The 26985-nt window shown below is 45.7% G+C and overlaps 1 protein-coding gene across 1 annotated transcript in view; it reads right to left on the reverse strand.

Annotated features, from left to right (window-relative positions):
• LOC142583635 (uncharacterized) overlaps positions 1–26985 on the reverse strand; it is a 48829-nt gene that overhangs the window by 14985 nt on the left and 6859 nt on the right. Inside the window, exon 4 of the mRNA XM_075694128.1 lies at positions 10601–10735. Within this exon, the coding sequence (XP_075550243.1) occupies positions 10601–10735 (135 nt within the window). The remainder of the gene's footprint in view (positions 1–10600; positions 10736–26985) is intronic.

A 26985-nucleotide genomic window follows, 5' to 3' on the forward strand; every position in this document is an offset into this window, starting at 1 on the left:
TGGATTAGGATTATGTTAGCGTTCTTCCAAGATTCCGGTACGCTCGAGGTCATGAGGCATTGCGTATACAGGGTGGCCAGTTTCTCTAGAACAACCTGTCCACCATCCTTCAACAAATCTGGTGTTACCTGATCGTCCCCAGCTGCCTTCCCCCTTTACATAGCTCCCAAGGCTTTCTTTACTTCTTCCGGCGTTACCTGTGGGATTTCGAATTCCTCTAGACTATTCGCTCTTCCATTATCGTCGTGGCTGCCACTGGTACTGTATAAATCTCTATAGAACTCCTCAGCCACTTGAACTATCTCATCTATATTAGTAATGATATTGCCGGCTTTGTCTCTTAACGCATGTATCTGATTCTTGCCAATTCCTAGTTTTTTCCTAGCTTTCTAGCTAGGAAAATCCTAGCTAGAAATTCCTAGCTAAATTGGCCTTGCAAGACGTGTCTTTGGGAAAATCGGCAGAATATGGAATAACAGTCGTTTTACTCAAAGATGGAGAAGATGTCATGCTTGAAAAGCTTGTGACCCTTGATATTCAATTCCTCAGGACTTCAAGCGTACCAAAGAGCTCGAAGAATGTCAACATCATACTAATCTACAACAAGAAAGGTGTTAAAGAACTGAGGAAAGATAGGCCCATTAGCTTGCTTTCAGTAATGCATAAAATATTCACCAAGATTATTTTCAATAGAATCAGGGTAACAATTGACTTCAATCAACCAAGAGGACAGGCTAGCTTCTGGAAAGGATATTCTAGAATAGATCACATCCACGTCAGCAAGCGGTAATTGAGAAATCTGAGGAGTATCATGAACCTCTCCGTGTGTGTTTCAAAGACTATGAAAATGCCTGATTCTTAGGGGATACTAGCAATCACGGAGGCATTTCGTAATCATGGAGTACAGGAGGGCTACGTGAATATCATGGGAAATATCTTCATGGGAAATATCTACAAATATTCCGCAGCCACGTTGGTGTTCCACAATAAAAGCAAAAGAAATTATTTACTAAGAAGGGGGTTAGAAAAGAGAACACAATGTCTCCAATGCTAATAACTCCTAGCTGAGACGTACTGAAGTTATTAGCCTGAGAAAGCTTAGGGGTGAGTATCAATGGAGAATATCTCAGCAACCTTCCGTTTCCAGATGACTTCGTTACGTTCAGCAACACTGGAGATAAATTGCTGCAAATTAAACTTAACCGAGAAAGTACAAGAGTGGGGTTGAAAATTAATATGCAGAAGACAAAAGTAATGTTCAGTAGCCTGGCAAAGAAACAAGCATTCATAAATGCCAGTCAACCTCTAGAGTCAGTACAAGAATACGTTTATCTAGGTCACTTAATCATTGGCGACCCTCAAAATGACGAGTAAACTCGTAGAAGAATAAAAATGGATTGGAGTGCACGTGGCAGGTATTAAAGAATCCTGATTGAGGGAAAAGTCGGGGAATGCGGGAGATGGAAATTCCAGACGATGAGCAAAACGTGAACAAGGTGAATGCAGGAGCCAGCGTTTCGACAAGTGGACTTGTCGAAACGTTGGCTCCTGCGTTCACCTTGTTCACGTTTTGCTCATCGTCTAATCCTGATTGGGCTCTTAGTACCGTCCGTTGAAAAGAAACGTGTACAATCATTGCAATCTACCACTGCTAACATATGGGGCAGAAACTTGGAGGTTCACAAAGAAGCTGGAGAACAAGTTAAGAACCGCACAAAGCGCGATGGCATACAAAATGTGAGGCGTAGCTTTAAAAGACGGGAAGAAAGCGGTCTGGATCTAAAAGCAAATGATATAGCCGATGTTATAGTTGACATTAGGATAAATTAAATAGATCTGGACCGGCCATTTAGTGTGTAGAGTAGATAACCGGTGGAGTATTAGAGTTGCATAAAGGGTGCCAATGAAAGGGAAGCGCAGTCGAGGGTGCCAGAAAATTAGGTAGGGTAATCAAATTAAGAAATTTCCAAGCGCAAGAAGTTGCAATAAGCTAGTGCAAGACAGGGGCAATTTGAGATCGCTCCGAAAAGCCTTCGTCCTGCAGGGGGCATAAGTATAGGCCAAGCATGGTGACGATGATGATGAAGCCGTCGTCGTCACGCCTGTGACGTTAGCCCAATGGATCAAGTTGTCTAATGGGAGATCAAGTTGTCTAATAGCTTAGGCCACGTGGTAAGCGCTTGTGATTGTGATGCTGTCGTGGACGTTGCATCACCGTCATTTCAGCTTCATCCTCCGACTCTCATTGAGCTGTCGTCGTCACGCTGTGATCGTCAAAATGTTGCCATGAATTCATTGTCACCCCTTTCACGCCACCCAATTCAGCAAGTACTGTGGGCCACTATGCGTACTCATGGTTGTGATTCAGTCGTGGTCATTGCATAGTCGTCATTGCAACTTCGTCATACGACTCTAGACATGTCATCTTCGTCACGCCAATGTCGTCTTACACTCGTGATGCATTCATTGTCACACTCTTGTGGTGTTGCCGCGGCGGTCTTTCCATAGTGTTCACACCAGCTTCATCATATGATTCCCGTCACGCCGTCGTCGTCACCTCATTATGGTTATACATTGGTTTCATGCCATCTTCCTCACGCTGTCGTTGTCACACATTTCTCATGCTGCAATCCTTAATATCGAATTGTCCACGTACTGTTGTCGTGCCGTAGTCGTAACTATGTCATCGTCATACATTTGTCGTCATCCTAAGTACATTATCCGACTCTCACCATGCCGTCGTCGTCACACCATGGTCGCCCTACGTTCGCTGTCATATCGTCATCCGACTGTCGTCATACAGTCTTCGTTATACGGTGGTCGTGCATTTGTTGTCAAGCTGTCGTCGTGATGCCGTCGTGGCCGATTCGTCGTCATCAACACAGCTGCGTCGTCATCAACACAGCTCTTTCCTGTTTCGTCCTCGAAACAGAAAAGATGAAGAAAAGCCGTGTCACTCCATCCATCACCCGGAAACGCAACCTCTAAAATTAATGGAGAAAGTTATTGCTGATAAAAAGCTTGCTGTGGGCGTATCCGCGAAATTTTACTCCAGCATATACCGCACAAAGCTCTGCAGTACTTAGTGAGCATAATTTGGACGCATCTAGCGATGTTAGAAGAGAAAATCATAATATGAATGAATAGCAATGATTGACTGACACCACCACTATGCAGCTGTTTTTAAGCTATCCCCACGGTGAAAGCATTTAAACGTAGGTAACGATAAGAATCAAAACTCATAATAAGAAGAAGAAGGAAGGTGCTGTACGTCCCCACTGGTTCGCCACCGCGTATAGTCCCATTCTACAAAGCAAGACTGAGACTCGAGATCAAACAAACTTTTCTTCTTGCATACAGTTTCTTTACCACCTTTTTCTGCATATAGTCAGTTTTTTATATTGGCATGATTTTCCTAAAGCTCAAATTTAAGAATTGTTATTCATCTTGTACAAGTTCAAAAAGTATGGGGTTTATTCATACTCGCCGCGTTCGTTTCAAAGATGAGACTTCCAAAAGGTTCTTGACAGAAATGCATCATATCGAACTATATCTCAAGAAACATCCTATATAATGCAAGAGAAGGCTCAACAGCTACACAATATACTCTCTATTAACATATTTAAAATGGATGGTAAACGGTGTAAAGGTGGCTCCTCTCTGCACAGCCTTTTGTAGCGTGTCTCCGCAAGCTAACCTTCGTCCAGGCCATTTGAGACATTTAATTTAATTGAAGTCAGGAACCTTGGTAGAAATTTGTTAAAATTTGTAGTAGCACAAGTTCCCCACCACGGAAAGCGCGCACCATAGTACACTATGCGCATAAAATATTTAAAGGGCTTGTTTAACACTGCATTTCGGTGAAACGACGAGCGTGGTAATGTAATACTTACACAAAAATGCAACCTCGATGCCTAAGAAAGGTACTTATTAATTGGAATCAGGCATTTCGAGCTATGGCGCGCGTGTGCCGCAGACCTACACAGTATACACCAACTGATTCCTGTTCACATTGGAAATTAGGTTAAGCCAAATTAGGGGGCTGTCCTTGATTGAGCCACCTTCGTCGGTCCACATTCGCACGCGTTCACTCGCACATACAGCACACGGTGCGCTAAGGCGATGTTATCGCTCTTCGAATTTATACGGAACGTCCCGGCACTGCCGACAGCGACGGCGATGGCAACCACGACGGCACAAATGCGCCTGGAGTGTCCATATAATTGCTCTCCCAATGATAACGTGCATCCACGTCTCACAGCTGTTCCCCTTCAACACATTTACTAAGATGGTCTGCGACAGATAGCGCAGTACGGCTTGTTTAGGGGACCTATAAGGTAGACAGTTTAGGATAACTTTAAGCGCTAATATTTAGTTGAAAATAAGAGAAGGTTACCTTCTGACTGATACAAATATCACCAGAGATTAATGTGCACGCTACACCTTTACCGACAAATTAATGGGTTCGTACTAAAGTAATAGAGTACAATGTCCTCCATGCAGTTCACTGCGTCGTGGAAATATCAGGAAACGTTGATAAAACGATAATGACGACGCCATGGACCGCGAACAAGGATTGTACATTAGCCTTGCTCATACTTCGTACTACAGATACAATGTCTCCTGCTCAAATTTTAGGAAGATATAACCGTGACAAAGCGATTTGTATACGGCGCTACGCTTTAGCTCTATAGAGAAAGGCGTCAAACTGTAATTAATCAAGAGAAGAAAATGTCCAACAATGAACTTAGGCACTTTTTTGTATGTGTTAGCCTTCTGCTACTTCAAAGGTATCCAGGAAGAAAGGAAGAGAGAAAGCAAGGACAGGAAAGGCAGGGAGGTCAACCAGAAGAGCACCCGGTTTTCTACCATACACTGGGGGTGGGGGAAGGGGGAATAGAAAGAGGAAGAAAAGGAGCGAGTAAGAACGGAGTGTGTGTGGGAGAGACACTATACACAGGGACACTATAAATGGTCTCTTAAAGGGACACTTAAGAGAAAAATGATTTCTTCTGCATCAGTAAATAACCGTTCGACAACCCAAAAAACACCACTCTTACAACGCTAAGACGTTTAGTAAGCCAGAAAAAGCGCAAAAACGAAATACAGGTGGCGACGCCTACTTAAGTTCCCGCACCTGGGGACTGTGGCGTCTTGGATTCTGATGGCATCTTCTAGGGCCAGTAATTGTATATAGCGGCACAGATTGACTACATTCTGTTCGAAAGGAACCAAATATCAAACGTGACAAGCTTCGGGAACCTTTATTCAGCCAATGCGGCCCAAATCCGAAAACATACTTTGGAATCCGTGACGTCACGCTGACGTACCGGCGCTGGGATTTCGGAGCGAAATTCAAATACTGGTACTTGGCACTTAATTTACTCATCTAATAAACAAACTACCTTTTTGAAATGACGGCCTGCAGGGTTCTCAAACAATGCTGCATTAGTCTAAACTGATTTATTGTATCGCTTTAGTGTCCCTTTAAGCCGGTGCACCTCAAATATTGTACTAGTGCACGAAACGATTTTCGGGCCAGTGACGGGTGTGGCCACTGTGCCCTTATCTTTGACTCCCTGAACGGTCTTGATTCCAGACGGTGTAAAGTTGCCCGCAGAGAGAGGCGTTGGACATCGCAGCGAGGGCAGGTACACGATAGGTGCTGGATGGTTTCCTCGCAAGCACAGGAGTCGCACATCGGGCTCTCGGTCATTCGTAAAAGATAGGAGTATGCTTTCGTGAGCACCTCTCCCAGCAACAAGCGGTACAGCAAGGTTGTTTTGCCACGGGAGAGGCTAGATGGCAGTCCAGTTTATGCAGTCGGCAATTGAAGGTATTTGAACTCCAGAGATCTTGCGACTTTTTGCGTGCAAGTAGGCGAAGTTCCCTGGCAACGTCCGACGTCGCCAAAGGTGTAGGACGCAGCTAGTTATCTTCGAGGGCAGACCGGGCAGCCTTGCCAGCTAGGTTGTGGCCGACGATGCCACAGTGAGCAGGAATTCATTGAAATATAATGTTGTGCCCTCTTTCCAGAGCATGCTGGTTCACTTCCCTGATGTCAGTTATCACCTGCTCGTAAGTTCTGTGATGTAATGCAGATTTTATACTGTGAAGAGCAGCCTTAGAATCACAAAATACGACCCATTTCTCTGTTGGCTCTTCCGTGACGTACATAATAGTGGCATGGAGAGCTGCAAGTTCTGCCAGCGTAGAAGTAGTCATATGTGACAATTTGAATTTAACTGTAACCTGCTAAGCTGGAACGACGAATGCGGCAGTTGAGCTGGTAGTTGAGGTTGAACCATGGGTATATTATATATATATATATATATATATATATATATATATATATATATATATATATATATATTATATTATATATATATTATATATATATTATATATATATATAATATATATATATTTATTTATATATATATATGTATTTATGAGGTCATGATACGCCAGGTGCTGTAACAGTAGCGTAAGTTCCTTCAGAGCCGGCGATGGATGATTGGAATTTTGTGTAATACTAGGATTAGCAAAATTCACTTGATGCTGTCGCAGGCCCCACAGGGGAGATGAAGCCTTCGCCGCCGGTGTAAAAGATTACGGTATGCACTCTTGATGAGTGCTAATCACTCTTGAAAAGGTCGCCTGAGGTTTCTCAGCTGGTAGGGAGGCCAAATGATGGTCCAGGATCCTTGACAGATGGCGAATGTGCGCTCTGAGAGAGTTGACAGATACATGTGTCTGGATCGCATGGTCTCCCGCGATGGCAATTGTTTCTGCTGTTGAGGTGCACCGAGGCAGCCCTAAACACAAGTGTAGGCCTCGGCCTTGTATGCTCTCCAAAGCGCGAAAGTTTGTCTTGCATGCATTTGACAGCACTGGTAGACTGTAACGTAGAAGTCCGAGAAACAGTACCCTGTAAAGCTGCATCATGGAATGAACTGGTGCACCCGAGTTTTTCCCGCAGAGAAATTTGAAGACCTGGGCAATGGCAAACTTATTCAGATAGATGCAGTGAGGTCTCCACAAAGTCCTAAACAGAAGGGCTGCTCTGTGAACACCGGTCCGGCTCAAACTTTCCATTGTACAAACGTAAGGTGACCCACGCATTTCGACTTTCGACGGCTAGAACTTTTCTATGCGCGCCTGAGCATACAGATTATTTGCTTTCTGAGATCAATACCGAGACACAAATCGTGACAATATATACGATTTTTCAACGTTTGTTCACTTGTCTTTATAGAGCAGGACGTGCTGACCTCCGTAGCGCTTTGAACGGCACGAAGCCTAGAGTCGCACGATGCTTTAAGTAGGTGGATGCTGTGAAACAAATCAATAATGCCAATACATGCGACATTTCTCTATGTTCACAGAGCTCACGCTCTGTTCCAAGAAATCGGTTCGTTTGAGAACTGTTGTTACATGGAGTGAAGGTAGCAAGATTTATTGATTCAAAGTATTTCATTAGGAGGTGCGACATGTACAATTTGAAAGCGTGTTTTCTGTGTTGTCGACCAATACCTGTGTTCCGCCACGGCAAATACTTCATTTTATATTCTTGAGTTGAAGGAATTTAAAGCAGGAGGATTTAATTTGCACAACAGGCAATGTGTAAAATAGCACCCCCAAGGTCTACCCAAGGTACTGCTGCTAATATGTGCTTCTGCACTTATTATCCTTTTACTATTTCGCTGGTTGCTACGCACCAAAGTTGTGGCTTTTTATTCTTTTTCGCCTTATATATCTCGCAACAACTTTTCAAATTCTCGTATACGTATATACGGTTTACGTCTCTTAAATATGCACGTATAGACACGTTTCTTTAGAAACATCACCTGAAGCAGCACAGGAAGAGAAAATAGATTCTGTTTTCATTTTGAACATCTATTCGCGTACAGAAATCCGCGTGGGCAATTCCAACCTCACTTCTATTTTCAAGCGAAACTTGTATTCACTCACAAGTTTCAGTGGCATTGAGGTCAGGCAAAAAAAAAATCCCAGTTGCTCCCAAAGCAGAGCAGACGCGGAAAAAGGCGCTTTGATGAGTTGACAGCTGCATCAGCGCTGGAGCTTGAGTCATGAGCAAGGATACCAGCTGCACAGGGGCGCGCTCACGCCACGCGCGCAACCAATCAGAGCGGTTTCGCATCTTACGGGGAGGAAAAGGGCAGGATAGGGTTTGGCGTGCGCTGTGAACGCTTTGTTTCCGTTCAGTTTATTCTCGGAAAACGGATAGGACGACCACGCGTTGTGCGTTCCCCAGAAGAACTGGAAGCCTTCGACGAGCGTCGGCGAGAACTCGCCCGCGAAACGGTTCGCCGTCGGCGCGCCGATCCAGCCGTTAGAGCCACCTGAGCCCAGACAATCCGACAGCGACGAGAAGGAGATCCCGAGCTGAGGGAGCTGTAGGCCGAATTAATCCGGCACCATTACTGTGGGCTTCTTAATCGTGACGAAGGTCAGGTGCACGGAGGACAAGCGATCGCTGACCCCCATTTTCCGGTAGGGGAAAGATTGGTCATTTTTTTTACTTTAACCACGCGTCCTATCTCGTGCGCTATACGTTTCGCCTGACGCGTGTATGATGAGTTGGGGGCATGATGCACCTGCTGTCTGCTTTAACAGTTTCTTGCAAAAGCGCACACGCAACATACGCTTTGTAAGAAAGGAAATTCCACGTCAAGGCATAGAGATGATTGCGCCAATTGATTAAGCGGATTCACCATTACACAGAAACCCAAGAGCTATGCGAAATGCGACGCAGTATAGTGCTTGGGGCTCCAATTTGGTGCCTTTATTTTCTTTCTAAATTCTTGCGATACTCGATCGACGGCAGTTTGTAAAGTCCGAGTCCATCTGGATCTGGTCACCACACCTTAAAATCGAGCTTACGGCTTGACAATCACTGGCAAATTTAAGTAATCCAACGCGGCACATAGACGCATACGGTGTTTAATATTTTAGCAGTGCCACTGCTGGTTTAATACAGATGGTAGGCGTTTTGTTTCAGCGAGGTACAATGGAGCGAAGTATCAGCAGCCTGAGTCCTTTTTGCTCTCTCACTCCACAGAGTGCGAAACAAGCTAGTTGAAATGCCTATTGCTATGAACCATAGTGTGCCCCTCGCAAGAAATTGAGGAGTGAAGGCTACCTCTTAATTAGTGCTGTTAAGCCTGTGGTAGTCAAAAGCACACAAATTATCTCATTAGGCAATCGGTCAACTTATTAGAATAAAACTGTTTTCATTTAGGAGAGAAAGATAAATTCTGCCGAATGCTCGAGGCAGAACTTTTGTTCAGAAAACGTTGTTTATGGGAGTTTCTGAACACTGCACAATATTCGGAATAAAAGACAACACGTATTACTATGTAAGGCTGTACGGAAAGAAAATTAACATTTTACACGGCTTCTCAGCTGAGATACTGGTTGCTAGTGTGCGGCAAATTGGTGGACATTTATAGTGACAACGCGCAAAGAACAGGCTGAATTTGTGAACTACGAACTAAATGTTTATTTACATTGGACTGATGACAAGAACACACAGGAAATCTGCATCGAAGTCTGAAGTCTGAAAACTGAATTCGCAGTCCTCCGATCAGAATGCTAAAACATTCATTTTACTTGTTTGTCAGCGTAACAGCCGGAGCGCTGATGTAATGTTCCCACCCCATCAGGCGCTTAACGCGTTTCATTTCATAATGGACCAGTAAAGTTGTTTCTCTCTCTCTCTTCCCCAACTTATTCGACAATGAAGGCATAATTCTAATATTTCTCGTGCCACTGTATCTTGCATCTTACAAATGATACCTGAACGCTTAAACACCGGGCTGCATACACACTGTTTGCACTAAAATGGCCGGGAACAAGAACATCCTCGCACCAAAATTGAACCACAGCAAATGTAGATACATGAATGACTTTATTGTTTGTTTTCCTCATCAGTCCTCTTATATACCTTGTGAAGGTAAATAAAAGTTCAATTGGAAGTTCAGCAACGTTTATTCTTCCCTCCGTGCTGGGAAAATAAGTTCTTGCCGATTTCGCAAAAGATATATTACAGAGCAAATTATTACTTTCCACGAGTTCTGCAAAGGTCCTCATCGCCAATTACTAATTTAAGTATTCTCTATATATAGCATTGCGTTGCATACTTTTTTTTTTGTCCCCCATATGTATTCTAATGTTTGCATTTCCCAGTACTTTGCTATCGTCTGTGTTGTGCGCTCGCGCGAATGTGTTTCTGCTAAGTAACAGAACCGTAAGCTTGAAATTTGATTTCTGCGTGCGAGATTTTTCAGCGTTATTATTTAAAATGTCTTTTGCGTAGAAACAGTTGAGAACCTACATGAAATATCCGCTCCCAAGAAACAGTTCGTATGTACCTAGAATTTTGTATTTACTATGTAATACTAAAATTGGTTTTGTGGTTGTCATCCACAACCACTTCTTAACTCCAATAAATTTGGTAGGACCTCAGAGGAAAAACTTCTTTTCAACAGCAACCTGAGATGACTGCTGACAGGCACGCACGCGTATATCTCTTCCGGTTAAATACGCGAACACTTCAGTGAATGCTCACTACTCACTTGGTGTGCACTTTCTGGATTCAGCGTCGGGCTCATGACCTTCAATGCAGCGGCACTTGCTGTTCTGACAGGACGAGTGGGCCACGGAGTACACGCACACCTCGTGATATGCGCAGTGGCTGCCCAGAGCAGAAGCTTTGTAAGAAAAAAAAAGAAAGCACAAAATAACGTGAGTTTGAATTTTGTTCTGATGTATTTGCTATTGGCCCCAAACACAAATACGAGCAAAACAGAAGAAGGCGGTTTGCTAGACACAACTCATCAGATAATTTGGAGAAGCGATTGCATTTGGCCCACTTGAAGTATGGCTCAATCAGAAAAAAAGTTGCAGTTTTGTTGGAAAGACGAAGCTGCGATAGCAATTAAGTACACAGCTATGTGAAGTAAGGATACTAGTTTTATGGACCTTACAAACTTAGAATCACTCACTTGCGAACTGATTAACAAGCATAGTGCGAGGTCGAACAATAATACATGAACACATCACACTCTGTGAGCGTGGTCACTCGCTGCAAAGCGGTGGACGCAGGACGCTTGTGTGAGCAAGCGCGGCAGCAGCAGCGAGCGAAGTGACGTTCGTGTGGTCTATCCCTTCAGCGCAAGAGCAACGAGAACACAGCGCGCACAAATATATCAGCCGCCCGCAGATCCTTTCATTATACGGCGCGCGCGACCGCGCGCGGCGTTGCAAATTACGCCCTTGTTGGCGGGAGCCGAAGCTGCCCCCCCTCCTTTCCGCACAGCCTCCCCGCTTTCCTCCGTATATGGCGCGCGAGATCGAGCCGCGATCGTCAGTTCCCATTGCGCCCTGTCGCGAAGTGCGAAATGCGCAGCTGCCGCCGGAGCACGACACTGCCCACCCCTTGCCTACGGTACCCCCACGGCCTTTCGCACCGCGCTTTCTCCTTCGCGCGCGAGATTGAGCCGCGATCGTCGGCTTCCCTCACGTGCTTTCACTCTAACATACAACCTACGACGCGCGGCGACGGTGTTATGGCCCTTGGGTCCTTTGATGCCAACGGCAAAAAAAAATGCCCCTGGAGCGTCCATATAATTGCTATCGCAATAAATGTTAGCGCAATGGCTCGCACGTAAGGAAGGACGGAACAGACAAGCGCAGCTAACGACCAAATCTTTATTACAGCGAAGCAGATTATGGCGAGGTTGCCTAGCATTCTTCGGGTCCGTCAACAAATCTGTGTGAGCAAAAACTATCATCGTCAGCAATGGCTCGTGCCAGTGCACGCACGTTCATCGACGTTTTCTAGCATAGCTGGCTCGTTGGCGCCTCTCTCCCTAACCGAGCCAACGCGTTTGCAGCCACTGCTCGCGCGTTCATAGCCGTCTTCCACAGCTGGCTCAGTTGTCGCTCGTCATGCCAGCGTTCCCATGCTGCCCTCCTTCTGCGATGGCACTCACGGTACTGGCCCATTGCCAGTCGGTGCACTTATTTCAGTTTCTCATTCTTTGCCTCAATATGTTCCGAAATGAAAACACAAATGTATTTAACGACTGTAAAACACGAATGAACTCGCATGCATTAAATATGCCAGAACCACAATCAGAATATGAGGCACGCCGTGTGGCGGACTCAGGATTAACTTTGACATCATGGTGTTCTTTAACGTGACAAAAAGTGCACTGCGTTTTTTTATCGGAGACTTGTGTATCCATACTGTTGATTGAAAATATACTGGCGAAACTGCGTATCCTTCTTCTAGCTAAGCAACGTGAACTGCGGGCGTGCAAATCTTACGGATGAGCTTTCTTTCAGAAGAAATTGCAGAGGATTTAGCCACACATAAAAAAAAGTTGTGGACTAATAATGCTAAAAGGTAAGCGGGAAGTTAAAGCGCTGGTAATGAAACTTGGGAGGAAATATGTTTTAAGAACGCTGATATATGAATTTCAAAGGTTCATCAGATGCACCATATCTTTATCCGAAATACCTTATTAAATAGGAATTACGAAAATTATTAGAGTATAAATGCACTACTGCGCTGTCTTCTAGCATTATCTGAACTCGACCGCAAGGCCAACGACATCTAGGAGCACGTCCAAGCCGTTCAGATTCAGATGGTTTGAAATCACCGGAAGTTGTCAAGAAGCCCATCATCAATGGCAAAACTTCCGGTTGGTTGAAACACGGCTTGCCTAGACGGCACGAAACATTTTCTACTTTTGTGGAGGTAGGTGTGCGGGGAGGGACTGCAAGCACTTCTTTTATTTTGCCGGCCATACCATGCTGCAAAATGAGCGTGAACCTAAAGATTCAGTGCAAATTGTAAAAATAAAGGATGTAGCCGCTGCAATTGGTCCAGGATATTTTTTGGATCCAAGTTAACAGTCAAGGACAGTCGTTGGGATTTGGCAACAGGCCATCTCGAAGTCTTGTAGCTGCAGTTACTACATTTTCAGTAGCGGACATGCCGGGTCATATCGCTTCTCTCATGTATCCTCTGTTGATGCGTTTCAGGCATAATTTCCTATTTAAGCAGCTAACTTCAGTGAGCCTAGAGGGAAGATATTTTCTGAGAAGAATTATAAAACTACAGCAGCAAAATATACTCTACACCCTTTATCATCGCAGAGAACTACGCTCGGGTATGGTCGCTGCTTGTAATTACCGCTGCAATGTGGTAAAGAAAACAGTGCTAAATGAGGGCAATGTCTCAGCTGTCTTAAGTCTGGTTTTAACACAGAACAGTATGCTGCCGCGAAGCTAGTCATTTGTGATATGTCATTCATAGTTTACGGGCACACAAAGTAGTTATCGCATAAGATATGGATGGTGAATCAAATATCAAATTGTTTCTGCTTGCGCTGGCGCCTATTGTGTCAGAGTACACTGTCATATACGGATCCTTGTTTCACGCGTTGCTTTTCACCAACGCAGTTACACCTGAGTTTTCACAGCATTAAATTTCTCAGTTGCTTTCCTGAAACAAGATGAGTCAAATTCTGAAACCTAAGCAAGCGGCAGGAAAATTATATTACTTAGCTAACGTCTACTTGACGCACATATTGATGGAGGGGTGGATGAATGAATAGATGGTCTTAGCTCGGAGATCATGTATAAATGTAAAAGCACTTTCTCCTTGCTATTTCGTTTGCTTTTATGTGGGCTAAGGTGCTGAGTGATAAACGATAACTTATGGAAATGTTGGGTATGTCATCTGTTGTCTGCTCAATATTAAAAAATTATGGGGTTTTACGTGCCAAAACAACTTTCTGATTATGAGGCACGCCGTAGTGGAGGACTCCGGAAATTTTGACCACCTGGGGTTCTTTAACGTGCACCTAAATCTAAGTACACGGGTGTTTTCGCATTTCGCCCCCATTGAAATGCGGCCGCCGTGGCCGGGATTCGATCCCGCGACCTCGTGCTCAGCAGCCTAACACCATAGCCACTGAGCAACCACGGCGGGTTGCTCAATATTCGTACCTTACTATTTGCACTATCTGTGCCAATGCGGACAAACCTGAAAAGTAATGTTGATTTTATAAATTCCTTTGCTAAAGCAGTGTAAAGTTCTTAGTATTTGCGTGATCCTCCTTCTGTACATTTAATTTTACTCCTTCAATAACTTTCAACATAAAATCTCAAAAACCGCGAACCAAGGAAGATATACGTTGCTTGATGTACTTGTATATCTAGAAATATCCACGCAGTCTAAAGCTTTTACACATGCGAAGGCTCAATGAAAAAAAATATGCAGATATGCTGTGGGAATCGATGTAAGCGAAGCTTTGTATTGACGTTATTTGGCGGTGATATATCGATGGCATACGACAGTGGCGACGGGATGTTACCCTGGCTACTCCACTCGACGCTTTATGCGAGCTTTGCTCTCGTCGCCATTAAGTGCACACTTCGGCGCCATTCTGGGTTGTAGCGTTGTAGCTACAACCCAGAACCACCTACTCTCTCTCTCTCTCTCTCTTTATTCCCTTACTAATATTCTCCCCACCTCCTCCCTGTACTGTCGCTGCTGTTGCGGGTGAGCACGGAGACAAACACGTCAGCTAATGCACCGCATTTGTGAGGGGTCACGCCCGGTTACGGCGTCCAGAGGCCGCTGTGAAGAGGTGTCGCGGCATAAATCTTAACAGGAGCTTCTCCTGTCGTGTACTAACGCGATAGCGTTAAGGGCCTCATGCCGCAAAAAAAAAAAAACATTGTCGACACCGCGGGCGTCGCAATATTCATTCTGAACCACCACCGCGCAGGCCCTCCACGTGGCGCATACATTGTCTTAGATTCTTTACAAAGTTATTCCTCGGAGTTATGCGAATCACAGCTCATAAACAAATGTTATGACGCTAAACACCAACAGCGCCTGCATTTTATGTTTTTGTGACATGGCCACGTCTCGACCTCGTCCCGACGTGGCCAACGTAAGCGGCGTCCGTCTCAACTACGTACTGACATAGCCGGCGTTACAGCAGCAACAGCATCAGCAGCAGGGAAGTCGAAGGAAGAGGCAAAGAAAGCTTCACTTGAAAAAAAACCAAACAAGGAAGCCATCTTAGCCTTTGTTTACCATGCCATCAGTTTGCATGGCAGCTGGCAACAACAACAACAAAAAACAATCTAAATATAAAGGAAACAAAACTGCTCTTCAAGTTTATGGTACTCAATCGCTGTGAAGCAGTGTAAACCACTCTATTAAACTTGTCTATAACGAGAATGCTCCAGTGATCTCTTCAGCGAATTGTACGAGGAACATTGTTCAATAATAACGTATGATGACCTTTTCGTGACGTATTTCCATCTATTACTATGGAGTAAAGGCGAACGAAGCATAAATAACATGCTTGCCGGTACATGAAAGGGGACCTCGGCTAACAAGAGCCGCGCTTCAGAGATTCAGAAGTGAAGTGAGCGGATTCCAACACGAAGGAGCTGCAGAGGCGTGTGATATTTAGATGATAGAAGATTTCTCCAAAGGAAAATTGCGCCATCAAAAGCGTCGAGATAAGGCTCGCCCCAAAATCCCGCAGATGGTATTACGTCAAATAATGGCAGATGTTCCAAAAGACCCTTCGCGCCAAATCCGATCTGTGAGGGTTGTTTACTTCTCAACGACAGGGAAAACACAGAATATATGTGCAGATACACAGCGACGATGCTATTTTTAAACAAAAACTGCTAGAACCTACGAAATTTATTATCGAGATATAGATGGTAGACAGGAGAGAAAAGAGGACAGAAGACGGAAGTTGCTGACGCACAACAAAGCGCGAAATGAAAAAGTAAATACTGTAAGCGATGCTTTGGCGAACGCAGAAATCGCACCATTGTGATCGTATAGGAGGGATCGCATTGAATTAAAGTAGAGATTCGCTGCCTGACAAGAAAAACCGAGTGAACAGTGGCTTGAATAACAACAATCACATTGAGTGTCCTGCCTTTGTTGTTGCCGATCTTCTTTTGGTTAGCTTTAAGCATTGTTTTCATTGCTTGCATAATGTTTGCGGAACATTTGGTTCAATACACTCATACCAAGTGGACACGTCTGCAAATTCACCGGCTACAATTCGTGAATTTTAATACCTGCAAATAAGAAAGTTATTTAGTCAACGTTTGTTTATTAGTTGAATATGTATTTCAATTTCTCATGCAAGTAGCGTCCGTCTCTCTGAACAATTCAGCTCAATTAAGGACTTGAATTATGTCACGTGCAACGTCCGATCTTTTTTTGAAATTTCCATAAAAGTTAATAAAGATCACCCCGTATACCATCATTTGGACAGCCAGTAGTTCAACCGTGAGTACCTCCGTGGTTTCTTGACCACTAAACACGTAGTCTTCTGAAGTTGGCGACTTGGGCTGGGAGGTGATTCATACTGACAGTAAAGAGCGCGAAAAAAAAGCACATAGGGGCGAAAAGCAACCAGGCGGGACAAGCGTTGACTTTCAACTGACGACATTTATTGACAGAAATGCCAATACTAACACATGCGCGGAAGGATTTACACGAAAGCAATTTGAAATAAGAAAAAAAAATAACAAACAAGACCCAAAAGGCGAAAGAGCGAACGCTCAGGCACTCGTTAAAGCACTCGTTAAGGCTAGGGAACTCGTTACTCGTTAAGCTAACCGACGGTTTGCTCACGCAGACGCGTTTCTCCCCTAGCCATGTATGAGCTACCTTGCTCATTACACGTGTTTGCTCAACACGTGCTTGCAAACCATCGGTTGTCTTACCCAGCAAAGAACTCGGATATATATTTACAGTGTATGACCCAACGCAGGAAAATCTGATAAGTAACGCCAACTTCATAAATAGCATTTGAAAGCACCGTAACGTGCGTGACAATTGCGTGGCCCGCTTCTGTTTGAATTTTGCCCGCCAAATTATCCTCAATATACAACATTGGAAAGCACGAGCAATAGCAAATCTACTTTTGCCAATGGACTTATATGTCGAGAAAAATCAATGCGGTTTAAAGCCTCTACCAAGACAACGGCGTAACGAAACGAACAATAAAATCAACGGCAATTCCACTGTATGTACCTTATATATGCTTACGCTGTGTCGGTTTGTGTGCCTCCTGACGAAAAAGTCAATTTTAATAAAGCATAGCAAGCTAATAAATAACAAATAATGGAGAGAAAAAGAGAGAGAGAGAGAGAGAAAGAGAAGAATACAGGAAGGCCGGGATGTTAACCAGTCAATAGTCTGGTTGGTGACCCTACGCTGGGGGATGGGAGAAGGGGAAGAAAAAGAAGGGAAAGAGAGGGTGTAGATACGTGTACGGGCACCTCTTGAGCAAAAGCCGCTCGCGCAAACCAGAAGTTTTGAGAAAACACAAAAGTGCCTTCTCTGCCTTCTGAGCCAATGATCGGTCGGGACGGTGCTCTAGTATTGTCTGTTCACTCACAGGACGATCATCTAATTTCCTCAATGTGGTGGACAAAGATTGTCCTTGTGCTTGAAATTGAGGACAATGGCACAATAAGTGGTCAATGTTCTCCTCGCATCAGCAAACATCATATGCAGGACTATCAGCCATTCCAATTAGTGCTGAGTAGGCATTCGTGAAGGCAACTCCAAGTCATAACCGACACAGGAGAGACGCTTCACGTCGGTGCAGATCGGCTGGAGGTCTGAGTTCAAGTGACGGGTTTAGTCTGTGCAGTCTTGTGCGCCTTGAATGTACGGTATTCCACTCTGCTAAGGAGATTGTGCGTGCTAGAATGCCAAGTTGTGTCGCGGCGTCGGTCCTTGAGAGAGGAATGGGGACGCAGCGGTCTTCTTGGTTTGACGTCCGAGCTGCCTCATTGGCGTCATCATTTCCAATGATACCGCAATGACCCGGTACCCACTCAAAAGAGATATCATGGCCTTTTTCTCTTAAGTGATGGACAAGTTCCGCGATTTCGCACGTGAGCTGATCGTGAGTTCCATGTCGGAGAAATGACTGCACACATTGCAAGGCCGGCCTTGAATCACAGAAGACTTCCCATTTTCTAGGATTTTCAGCATTTATCACTTGAAGCGCGTCGCAGAGAGCCGCGAGCTCTGCAGCTGTAGACGTAGTGACAAGGGAAGTCTTGAACCGCTTGGTTATTCTCATTGCTGGTATAACTACAGCGCCACCGGAACTCGTTGACGTAGCTGATCCATCAGTGTAGACGTGTGTGCAGTCCCTATATTTCTCGTACAAGAGAAGTAAAGTTAGTTGCTTGAGCGCTGATTATGGCAAGTCCGACTTTTTCTAAAGTCCTGGAATCGTAAGGTTCACTTGAGTACGGCGCATACACCATGGAGGAATGGAAGGCCTTGCTGCAGGTGTGTAACCTGACCTGAAAGAGGCACGGTGCACGAAGAGAGTCGCACTGAATGTCGTGTGGGGCCTATCTACTGGGAGACTTGCTAGGTGGTGGGTAGAGGTACGGGCGAAGTGTCTTATGTGCACACGCATTGTTTCAATGCTAATGTGCGTTTTAATAGTGGAATCTTGAGCGACTGCAATAACTTCAGTCGTCGACGCACTCCGTGGTAGACAAAGACATATATTGAGGGCTTTGGATTATATTCAGGTTACTTCTTGAGGTATTGGACATGACCGGTAGGCTGTACCGCAGGAATACAATAAAGAGGACCCTGTACCGTTGCAGGATAGAGTGCATTGGCACTCCCCAGGACATTCCGGCAAGGAACTTAGACATATGGCAGACTCCTGTCAGGCGTTTTTTCACATAATTCACATGAGGGGTCCAGGAGAGATTTTTGTCAATGACCACCCCCAAAAATCTTTGACTCGTGCTGTACGAGATCAGTTGTCTGTTGACGGATATCACGTATGGAGACATTGATTTCCTGATAAATGCCACGACTGCGCACTTTTCGTATTATATATGAAGTCCTTGATCTTGAAGGTAGGATGGTGTTAAAGTGGGTGACTTCTGAAGCCGCACGCGAAGCTGCTGTCGCATCACAGGCGACGTCCAAATGCAAATGTCGTCGGCCTAGATGGAGAGCCTAACGGTCCCTGGCAGGATATCGGCAAGTCCAATGAGTGTTAGACTGAAGAGCGTTGGGCTGAGTACTCCACCCTGAGGCACCCCACGGTTACTGTAATGGTGGGAGGTCTAGCCATCCTCGGTAAGTACGAAAAAGCATCTCTTATGTAGATAGCTTCTTATCCAGAAACAGACTTTGCCGCCAAGTCCTAATTCCTCTAACGCATTGAAAATCGCTTCGTGCGTTACGTTATCGTACGCTTCTTTTACATCCAAAAACAGGGCAGCACATAATCTTTTGCAGGACTTCTGGTGCTCGACGTACGTCACCAAGTCGATAACGTTGTCTATGGAAGAACGGCCACGCCTGAAACCGGCCACCGCATCGGGCTATGCCTGGTTATGTTCGAGGTACCATTCTAGCCGTGCCAGGACCATCCTTTCCATTAGTTTTCCGATGCAACTGCCAAGCGCAATTGGTCGGTATGATGCAATGTCTACAGGCGACTTGCCAGGCTTGAGAAGTGGAATTAGGCGACTGGTCTTCCATTCCTGGGGAACCGTACCTGTCTGCCAGGAGCTGTTGAACAAGAGCAGGAACACTTTCCGAGCCTCTTCGCCAAGATTACATAGGGCACGGTAGGTTATACCGTCGGGTCCTGGTGAAGATGAACGCTTGCACAGCGCCAGTGCAGCTTCGAGCTCGTCCATGGAGAAAGGACTATGCATGCGGGGGTCGCGTGAAATCGGTGAGTGGTGGAGCGTCGATGTCCCAGTGGAACTAGTTTCGCCAGCAATGCTCCTGCAGAAAGCTTCCGCTACGTCAATCTCGCTGCATCGTTGGTGAAGGGCCAAAGGGGTTCCACGGAGACCACGAACAGTTCTCCGTATGTGAGACAAAGGATTTTGTGGATCCAAATATTCGCAGAATGACTTCCATCTTTCCGATGGAAGTTTCTCCATGCGACGCTGAATTTTCTTTTGAGTTCTTCTGGCCAACCTCAAGTCACGTAGAGCCTTCGTGCGCCTGTATCTTCGCCCTGCACGATGACGAAATGAAAAAAAAATTATGGGGTTTTACGTGCCAAAACCACTTTCTGATTATGAGGCATGCCGTAGTGGAGGACTCCGGAAATTTCGACCACCTGGGGTTCTTTAACGTGCATATAAATCTAAGTACACGGGTGTTTTCGCATTTCGCCCCCATCGAAATGCGCCCGCCGTGGCCGGGATTCGATCCCGCGACCTCGTGCTCAGCAGCCCAACACGTTGACGAATTGCACGAAGCTTCTCTGGCTCAATGTCGTATTCCGTGCGTGCGTACGTTCTCAGAAACAAATGTTTCGTAGCCTCTAGGGCACCCTTTATGATGTCTTCTGGGCTAGAGGACAAGTCATCACGACAGCAGTCTTCGACAATTGACTTGAACATTGGCCAGTCGACACATTGTGTGACACCGTCTAACCTGAAGTCCTTCAACCCTTCAACCCTAAGATAAGTGGGTAGGTGGTCACTTCCCCGCGTTTCAATATCCGGCGACCACCTGACCTTTCTAGTGAACGAGCATGAAACAAAGGTGAGGTGCAGGCCACTACAGTAGGCAGTTCCACGCAGAGAGGTGGGGCTTCCGTCATTTAACAAGCGCAGTTCCTGTTCGTAGGCAAATGACACTAATCTTCTGCCTCTCGAGTTTATCTTAGAACTTCCCCAGAGATGGTGGTGGACATTAAAATCTCCAGTAATCACCAAAGGCTGCGGAGTCATCGTGATTCGCCGTAATCTCTCGCAGTCCAACCGACTTGAGGGCGATATGTAGGCTCCAATTAATGTGAAAGTGCGCTTGCCTTTCTTCACTGTCAGACATACGTATTGGTTTTCTTGGTCAGGTGACACTGGATGATAGACACACGTAAGATCACATCGCATGAATACGATGATCTTGCTGCATTCTCCGTGGGTGGCGGGCATGAAACACTCATACCCGGACAGTCTGGTGTTATCTGATAGAGGCTCGCAGATAACAATGACTGGGAACTTATTCGTGAACCCAAACTGCCGAAAGTCCGACATGCGTGCCTTCAGTCTTTTGGCGTTCCACTGAAATATCGACGCGTTCTGGACCTCGTCACGAAACGACGGCTTCTGGAGAGCCATGATTTTAACCAAGTGCTGCAAGTACTGGACTCAAAGCGTCCAGCTCCTGTAGCGCGCTTTGCGCAGACGAAGACTTCATGGTGGTAAGTATAACGAGAATGGCATTCGTGAGCGACCGCAGAGTGTTGATGACCTGGAGATCATCAGCCAGCGTCGCTGCAACATTTGCCGAAGCCGTCGAAGTATGTGCGTTTTGAGGTAACTTAGCAGGGAGTTGGGCCCTCGGTAGCTCAGGCCATGCTTCAGGACGGGTGAGACTCTCCGCTTTGTTTGCTTTCCTTGTATCTGTCGTGGTGGCGCAGTGCGCTGATGCGGCAGTCCTTCTGACGGTAGCTGGCGTGTATACCTATCTGCAGTTTCGGAATTTCGTGAACGTTCTCGGTGTCGATACCGACGTCGCCGAACAGCGGCAGCAGCCTCTCGATGCGTTGAATTGTCCCGCACCATTCGTTTTAGAATAGCGAATTCCTTCCGCACCCGCGGGCTATCCTTTGATGAGGCCTTGTGAGGACCACTGCAGTTAGGGCGCTTTAGAACATATGTGCTGCGGGTGTCTTCCGAATGGGACTCAGAGGGCCACGGGCACACGACGCTGTTCACGCAGACACCCTTCATGTGGTCAATCTTGCAACACTTGAAACACTGGAGGGGCTTCGGTAAGAATGGTCGTACTGGATGGCGGACATGTCCTACTTTGACGTGGGAAGGAAGGCTGTCTCCGTCAAAAAAAATCTTCACACAGCGCGTGATTCCCAGTATGAAAATTCTTGTAAGGAAATTGCCTTTTGTCGTTGGCATTAGGGATGGCAACGTCGACGTCATTAATGACGCCCGCAGTACCATCGCCGCCTGTAGGGATCATTGATCGCACCTGTACATTGTCGATATCAGTTATATTACGCTGGTCTTGTAGGGCGCTGCGATGTAAGACATCAACTGCCAGGACATTTTCTGCGAGTTTGTTCGCACTTCTTTAACCTCATTTGTTGCGATTCTCTCGAGTAACGAAGAGAGGACCTGCCTGTTGAGGACCCGCAAATTGGTCGCCTCGTCCACGGGCATAAAGAGCACAGTGTGCGGCCAGCGCAGCGGTGCGCTCTTCATGGTAGAAGCACATGGCAACGAAGATGCGTACAGTAGTCTTCTTTTCGCTGATCTACTCACGACGACGTGAACGTCATCGTCCGACGAGTCGAAGCTGTCGGAACATATCTCAGTGGCCTCGCTGTCTGTATCGCTTGACGCACTTGCAAGTTTCTTGGACGCTAGCCGACCTGACGGCTGCACATCAGGAAAGTCCTCGCAGATCTCTTCATCCAATGCCGCAAGGAGGGAGCGGCAGCTCCCAGAAATGCAGGGAAACAAAGCGAAAAAGCGGAGACAAAAGTACAAGCTTTCTATCACAGAATCACTTCGTCTTCCTTCGTTCTAATAAATAATGTTAAATAATAAAAATAATAAGAAGAAAACTAATAAATAATAATTTTAATAAAGCAAGCAAGCTGCTTCTCTTCAAATACAGCGTAGCCAAGCGCCCCATGATACATTTTATACAATCCTGTTCCACTGCCGCATGACGCAAGTTCCATCTGTTGAAGGAACTATGCAAGGAACTTTGCTCGATAACAACGTATGACAGTCTTTTTGGGACACATTCATTGGCATGTATTTCTAGGATGGGAAATTGAAACTAAAATAAATAACATGCGTACCAGTACATGAAGCGGAATCTCGGCTAACAAGGAGAGGGCTTAAAAGGTTCAGGACTGAAGTGAACAAATTCTAGCATCGATGAACTGTCGAGATACGTGCCAGGTGATTACCAGAAATATGCAAGAGAAACATGGCTTACCGGCAAGTTTTCTCGTCGAAAGCTAAGAAATATGGCTCGTCTTACCATCCTGCAGGTGGTATTATGACAAAGAATGAGGAAGCTTCCAAGACATCCTTCGCGCCAAATTCGAACTGACATGACTGTTTGCTTCTCGAGGACCAAGGCGAGAAAGAATATTTATGGACACACTCAGCGACGAAACAAGAACTGCCAGGACCTACGAAATGGCTTATAGAAAGATACAAGACAGGACGGACAGGAAGGAGGGGTGGACGTCAAAAGACAGGAAGTTCTGAACTAAGAGCCGGGTGCGAACTAAAAATCAAACCATATGTGTGAACCTGTGCGAGCTTTAACAAGCTGCATCATAGCGATCGTAGAAGGTATCGTGTTGAAGTAGACACTTGGAGGCCTGCGCTCACACTCACAAAGAACTCCGTGCGAACAGTGAAATGAATAAGAATGCAATTACGTTGAGCGCTTAACTTGTGCTGTTGTTGCTTTTTTTGTTACTTTTTAGCGTTGCTCTCATTGTCTGCATTGCAACTACGAAACATAGGGTCTGGCGACCGCGCTTCTTCGATTAAGCACACTTCCATATAATTTTGGTTTCTCAGCGTGTCCATTTCATATGTAAATGTTGCGGCGCGAACAGTCGAAACGGAAGACAAAAACATGTGACAAAACACTTTTGGTTTGTCGATTCACGCTACCTATTATTAGTGGTGTGTGCAGATCGATATGTCCGTCAATACATAGCTCCAGTTCAATAAAGAAGTGTCTTGCTCATTGAAATATTTCACCCGTGAACTCTATGAACAAACTGCATCATAGAGATCGTACAAGGGATCGCGTTGAAGTAGGCATTTGGAGGATGGGCTTAGAAATACTGGGTTGCCATGAGACATGTGATTTTTTATTGCGACAGCGATTATATGGACCCTCCAGGCAAATTTTCTCTCTCGGAGTGCACACATCTTCTAGCCAACGATGACGGTAGAAAATGTGGGATGTGTTAAGGCCAGACTACGCGTACTCCCGGCGACAAAATATTGCGGGGCACAAGATCTGAGAAAAAAAAGATCTGAGTATGTCCGCAACCTCACAACGCAGTCTGGTATTTGAATTTCGGGCCTCGACCAGAATGATCTAACGATATTGTCATATACAGTTTTTCTGGCTACTGCCTCAGGCTTCTCCGGAATTGAACGTTTTTGGAGATCGCGTGGTCCGTGAACGTTTTGTCGGCGGGTGTACATTTGCCAGTGCGCGAAAGCTAGCTCCCACGCCTATTCCCTAAGCCGCGCCTTGGTAGAAATGGGGCGGTTTGAACTATACAAGACGTGCGCCAGCGCGCACCCACTTGGCTCACTATTTTCGCCTTGGAAGACATTGTCTCGTACTTTTGTGGCACCCATATTTGTCTGGAGAAGAGATGTGTGCTCGCGCCGTGCTTCGAAGCGAACGATTTGTCCCGCACCATGTGCGTATGCGTAAACGCGCGGACGCCGGAAAGCGTACGTGTAGCTATAGGCCTTCAGTCGCCAAAATTTGGTACGACTATCTCTCTACGTAATGTGTGAGGCCCGATGGCCCGTTTCAAGAATGTCGAGCGCGTGTTGTTTGGTAATTCAACAGTGCTACATTGCTGAACAAAATTTCTGCTGGCTTTGAAGGTCCACCACGGTGGCTGAGAGATGCGTTCGTCACTTGAACTGCAGGACGTCTATTGTCGTAATGCGCCGCTTTGCCTTGCTAGATCATGAAATCTTCCCGAACAGCTGAGGAACATGCATGCAAGTGCTGTTCCCATGTACGATTCCTACGTGTACCTATTCCTACGGAGCGTGGGATCTCCATCAATTTTCTTTTATACCAATTATAAGCAAGCGTTTGCATGCAGCCGATTCAGTCATAGTGGCTATATTTACTTGCATTCGGAAGTATTACCTTAAAAGGTATTAAAGAAATGTAACTAATTTTGTGTTTAGATGTTTATGATGTGGTTTCTTATAATGCTTATTACATATGAAGGTGTAACTTTCTCATTCACTTGAGCAAACACGGAGGGTCTTCAAGATAGCGTATTGTAGGATTGGCTTGGAGCTGCTGGCTCCATTCGCGTACACGTAGTAGGTCATCATTTAGCCAGTCCGGCTAATTGTGTGCAATTGCTTCAAATTGCTGGTGGAAAAATGCGGGACTAACAATTTTCATTAAACTAAGAAAGGAGCAGTTGAAGTTCCCACTACTTCGGTACTTAACATTTCAGGCATAACTATCGCCGTGAGGTCCTAATTCAATATTTCAAGCACAAGCTAGCTGGTGTTCCTTGTGCAGAAAATGTTTTGTGTCAACCTACACGACGCCTAACTGGCATCCCCTGTTTATATGTGACAACCTTCGCTATGCAAACCAATCTGGTGTATTTCTAGGGTCCTTATACACCTTGTTCGCTTACAAGTACACATTGTTAGACCATTGCACCTTCGCGTCTGTTTGTGAAACATACGTTGTGTTTTCTTTTTTCCACTTTCGGTACAACTGTCTATGTGAACAATAAACTTCTCATTTTACTGCTCATTTCTCTACTATGCAGCGGACTTCAGAAAGTCAGTAAATATTGTTGCATTGCTATATTATTTACACGAACACTCCAGCAAGAAGTTTCGCAGTATCGTTCAGCGTGACCCATTCACAGTAATTGCAAGGTCTGAGGTTGCGTTGCGACCCCTCGGCGTAACGCAGCACAGAACTCCAGAACTTCGGCTGGCTCGAAGAAACAGCACCGTCATAACTACCTAGCAGGCGTCTCACAACGCTGTCATGATGAGGAGCATGGCCAGTGACATCGCAGGCGTCGCACTTCGATGGTGCACTAGATGAGACCGAACGCAAACCGTTGGTGCTGGTCAGCGGTCAGTGAATTATCTGATAACGTTAGCTTGACGCTTACGGCAAGTTCTGCTCAGAGCAGCACATTCCAAGAGCAATTAAGGAGGAACGCTGATGTGTTTACAGCGGCGGGCTCACAGCGATATGGCGAAAACGTTAGATCTCGATATTTCAAGGTCGCCTTGTGAGGTGCATAAGTTAACTGAGGCATGTGGCATTGCTTAAGCGGGCATGAGCCATTCATTGTCTTACGTGACGGACAAATTTCCCGTTGGGCAGAAGTGATACGCCGGAGGAGGAGGGAAATATTAGCAGCGGCGCCGGCAGAACGGTCTGAAAACGGCGGGAACACGCTTGTGTGTTTTGTATATGTCGCCGCGTGGGCTCAGAGCTTCATTGCACGTCGCTATAAGTGACGGCGCACCAGGCTCTATTCGCGGGCGGGGAACACCGAGAAAGAACGCCATGGCGGAAGACGCTCGAGCAGCTCGAAATGCCGTTTGCCGTAAACGCCGTCGGGAGGAACCGGCAATGGATGAAGCTGCGGTAGCGGCCCGAATATAGAAACATGCGGCCCTATTTCGACGTAGGCGCTCCGGGAATGTAGAATTTAGAATGTAGGAAGTTCAACAGAAAGTTCCAACAGCAGATCAACAGAAGGTCCAACTAGGCTTTCGCCTTCATATTCATAGAAAGTTCTAAGCATCGCCCCTAATTTTGTGAGCTACCGGAAATCGTCGAACGCAGACAACATACGTAAATGTGAAAAACATCAAGAAGGACTGAACTTAACTGCATACAGTACAAGGGTAGACTAGCATAAATATTATTCTCTGAATCTTCGTTATCACTGCTTTATTCGGCACAACAAGCACAATCAGAAAAATTGCCTAGATTTCAGCTTCCAATTCTATTAAATAGATGGCTCTTTGTGCTTCTGCATGTCGCAAACTCAATGACTGACAGTGAGCCTTTAGTGGCCCATGAGTGTCCGGGCGCAGTCCGTGGTGGACGCAGGAAAGCGGTGAT

Source organism: Dermacentor variabilis, chromosome 5 (genome assembly GCF_050947875.1).
Source record: "Dermacentor variabilis isolate Ectoservices chromosome 5, ASM5094787v1, whole genome shotgun sequence".
Taxonomy (NCBI): Eukaryota; Metazoa; Arthropoda; class Arachnida; order Ixodida; family Ixodidae; genus Dermacentor; species Dermacentor variabilis.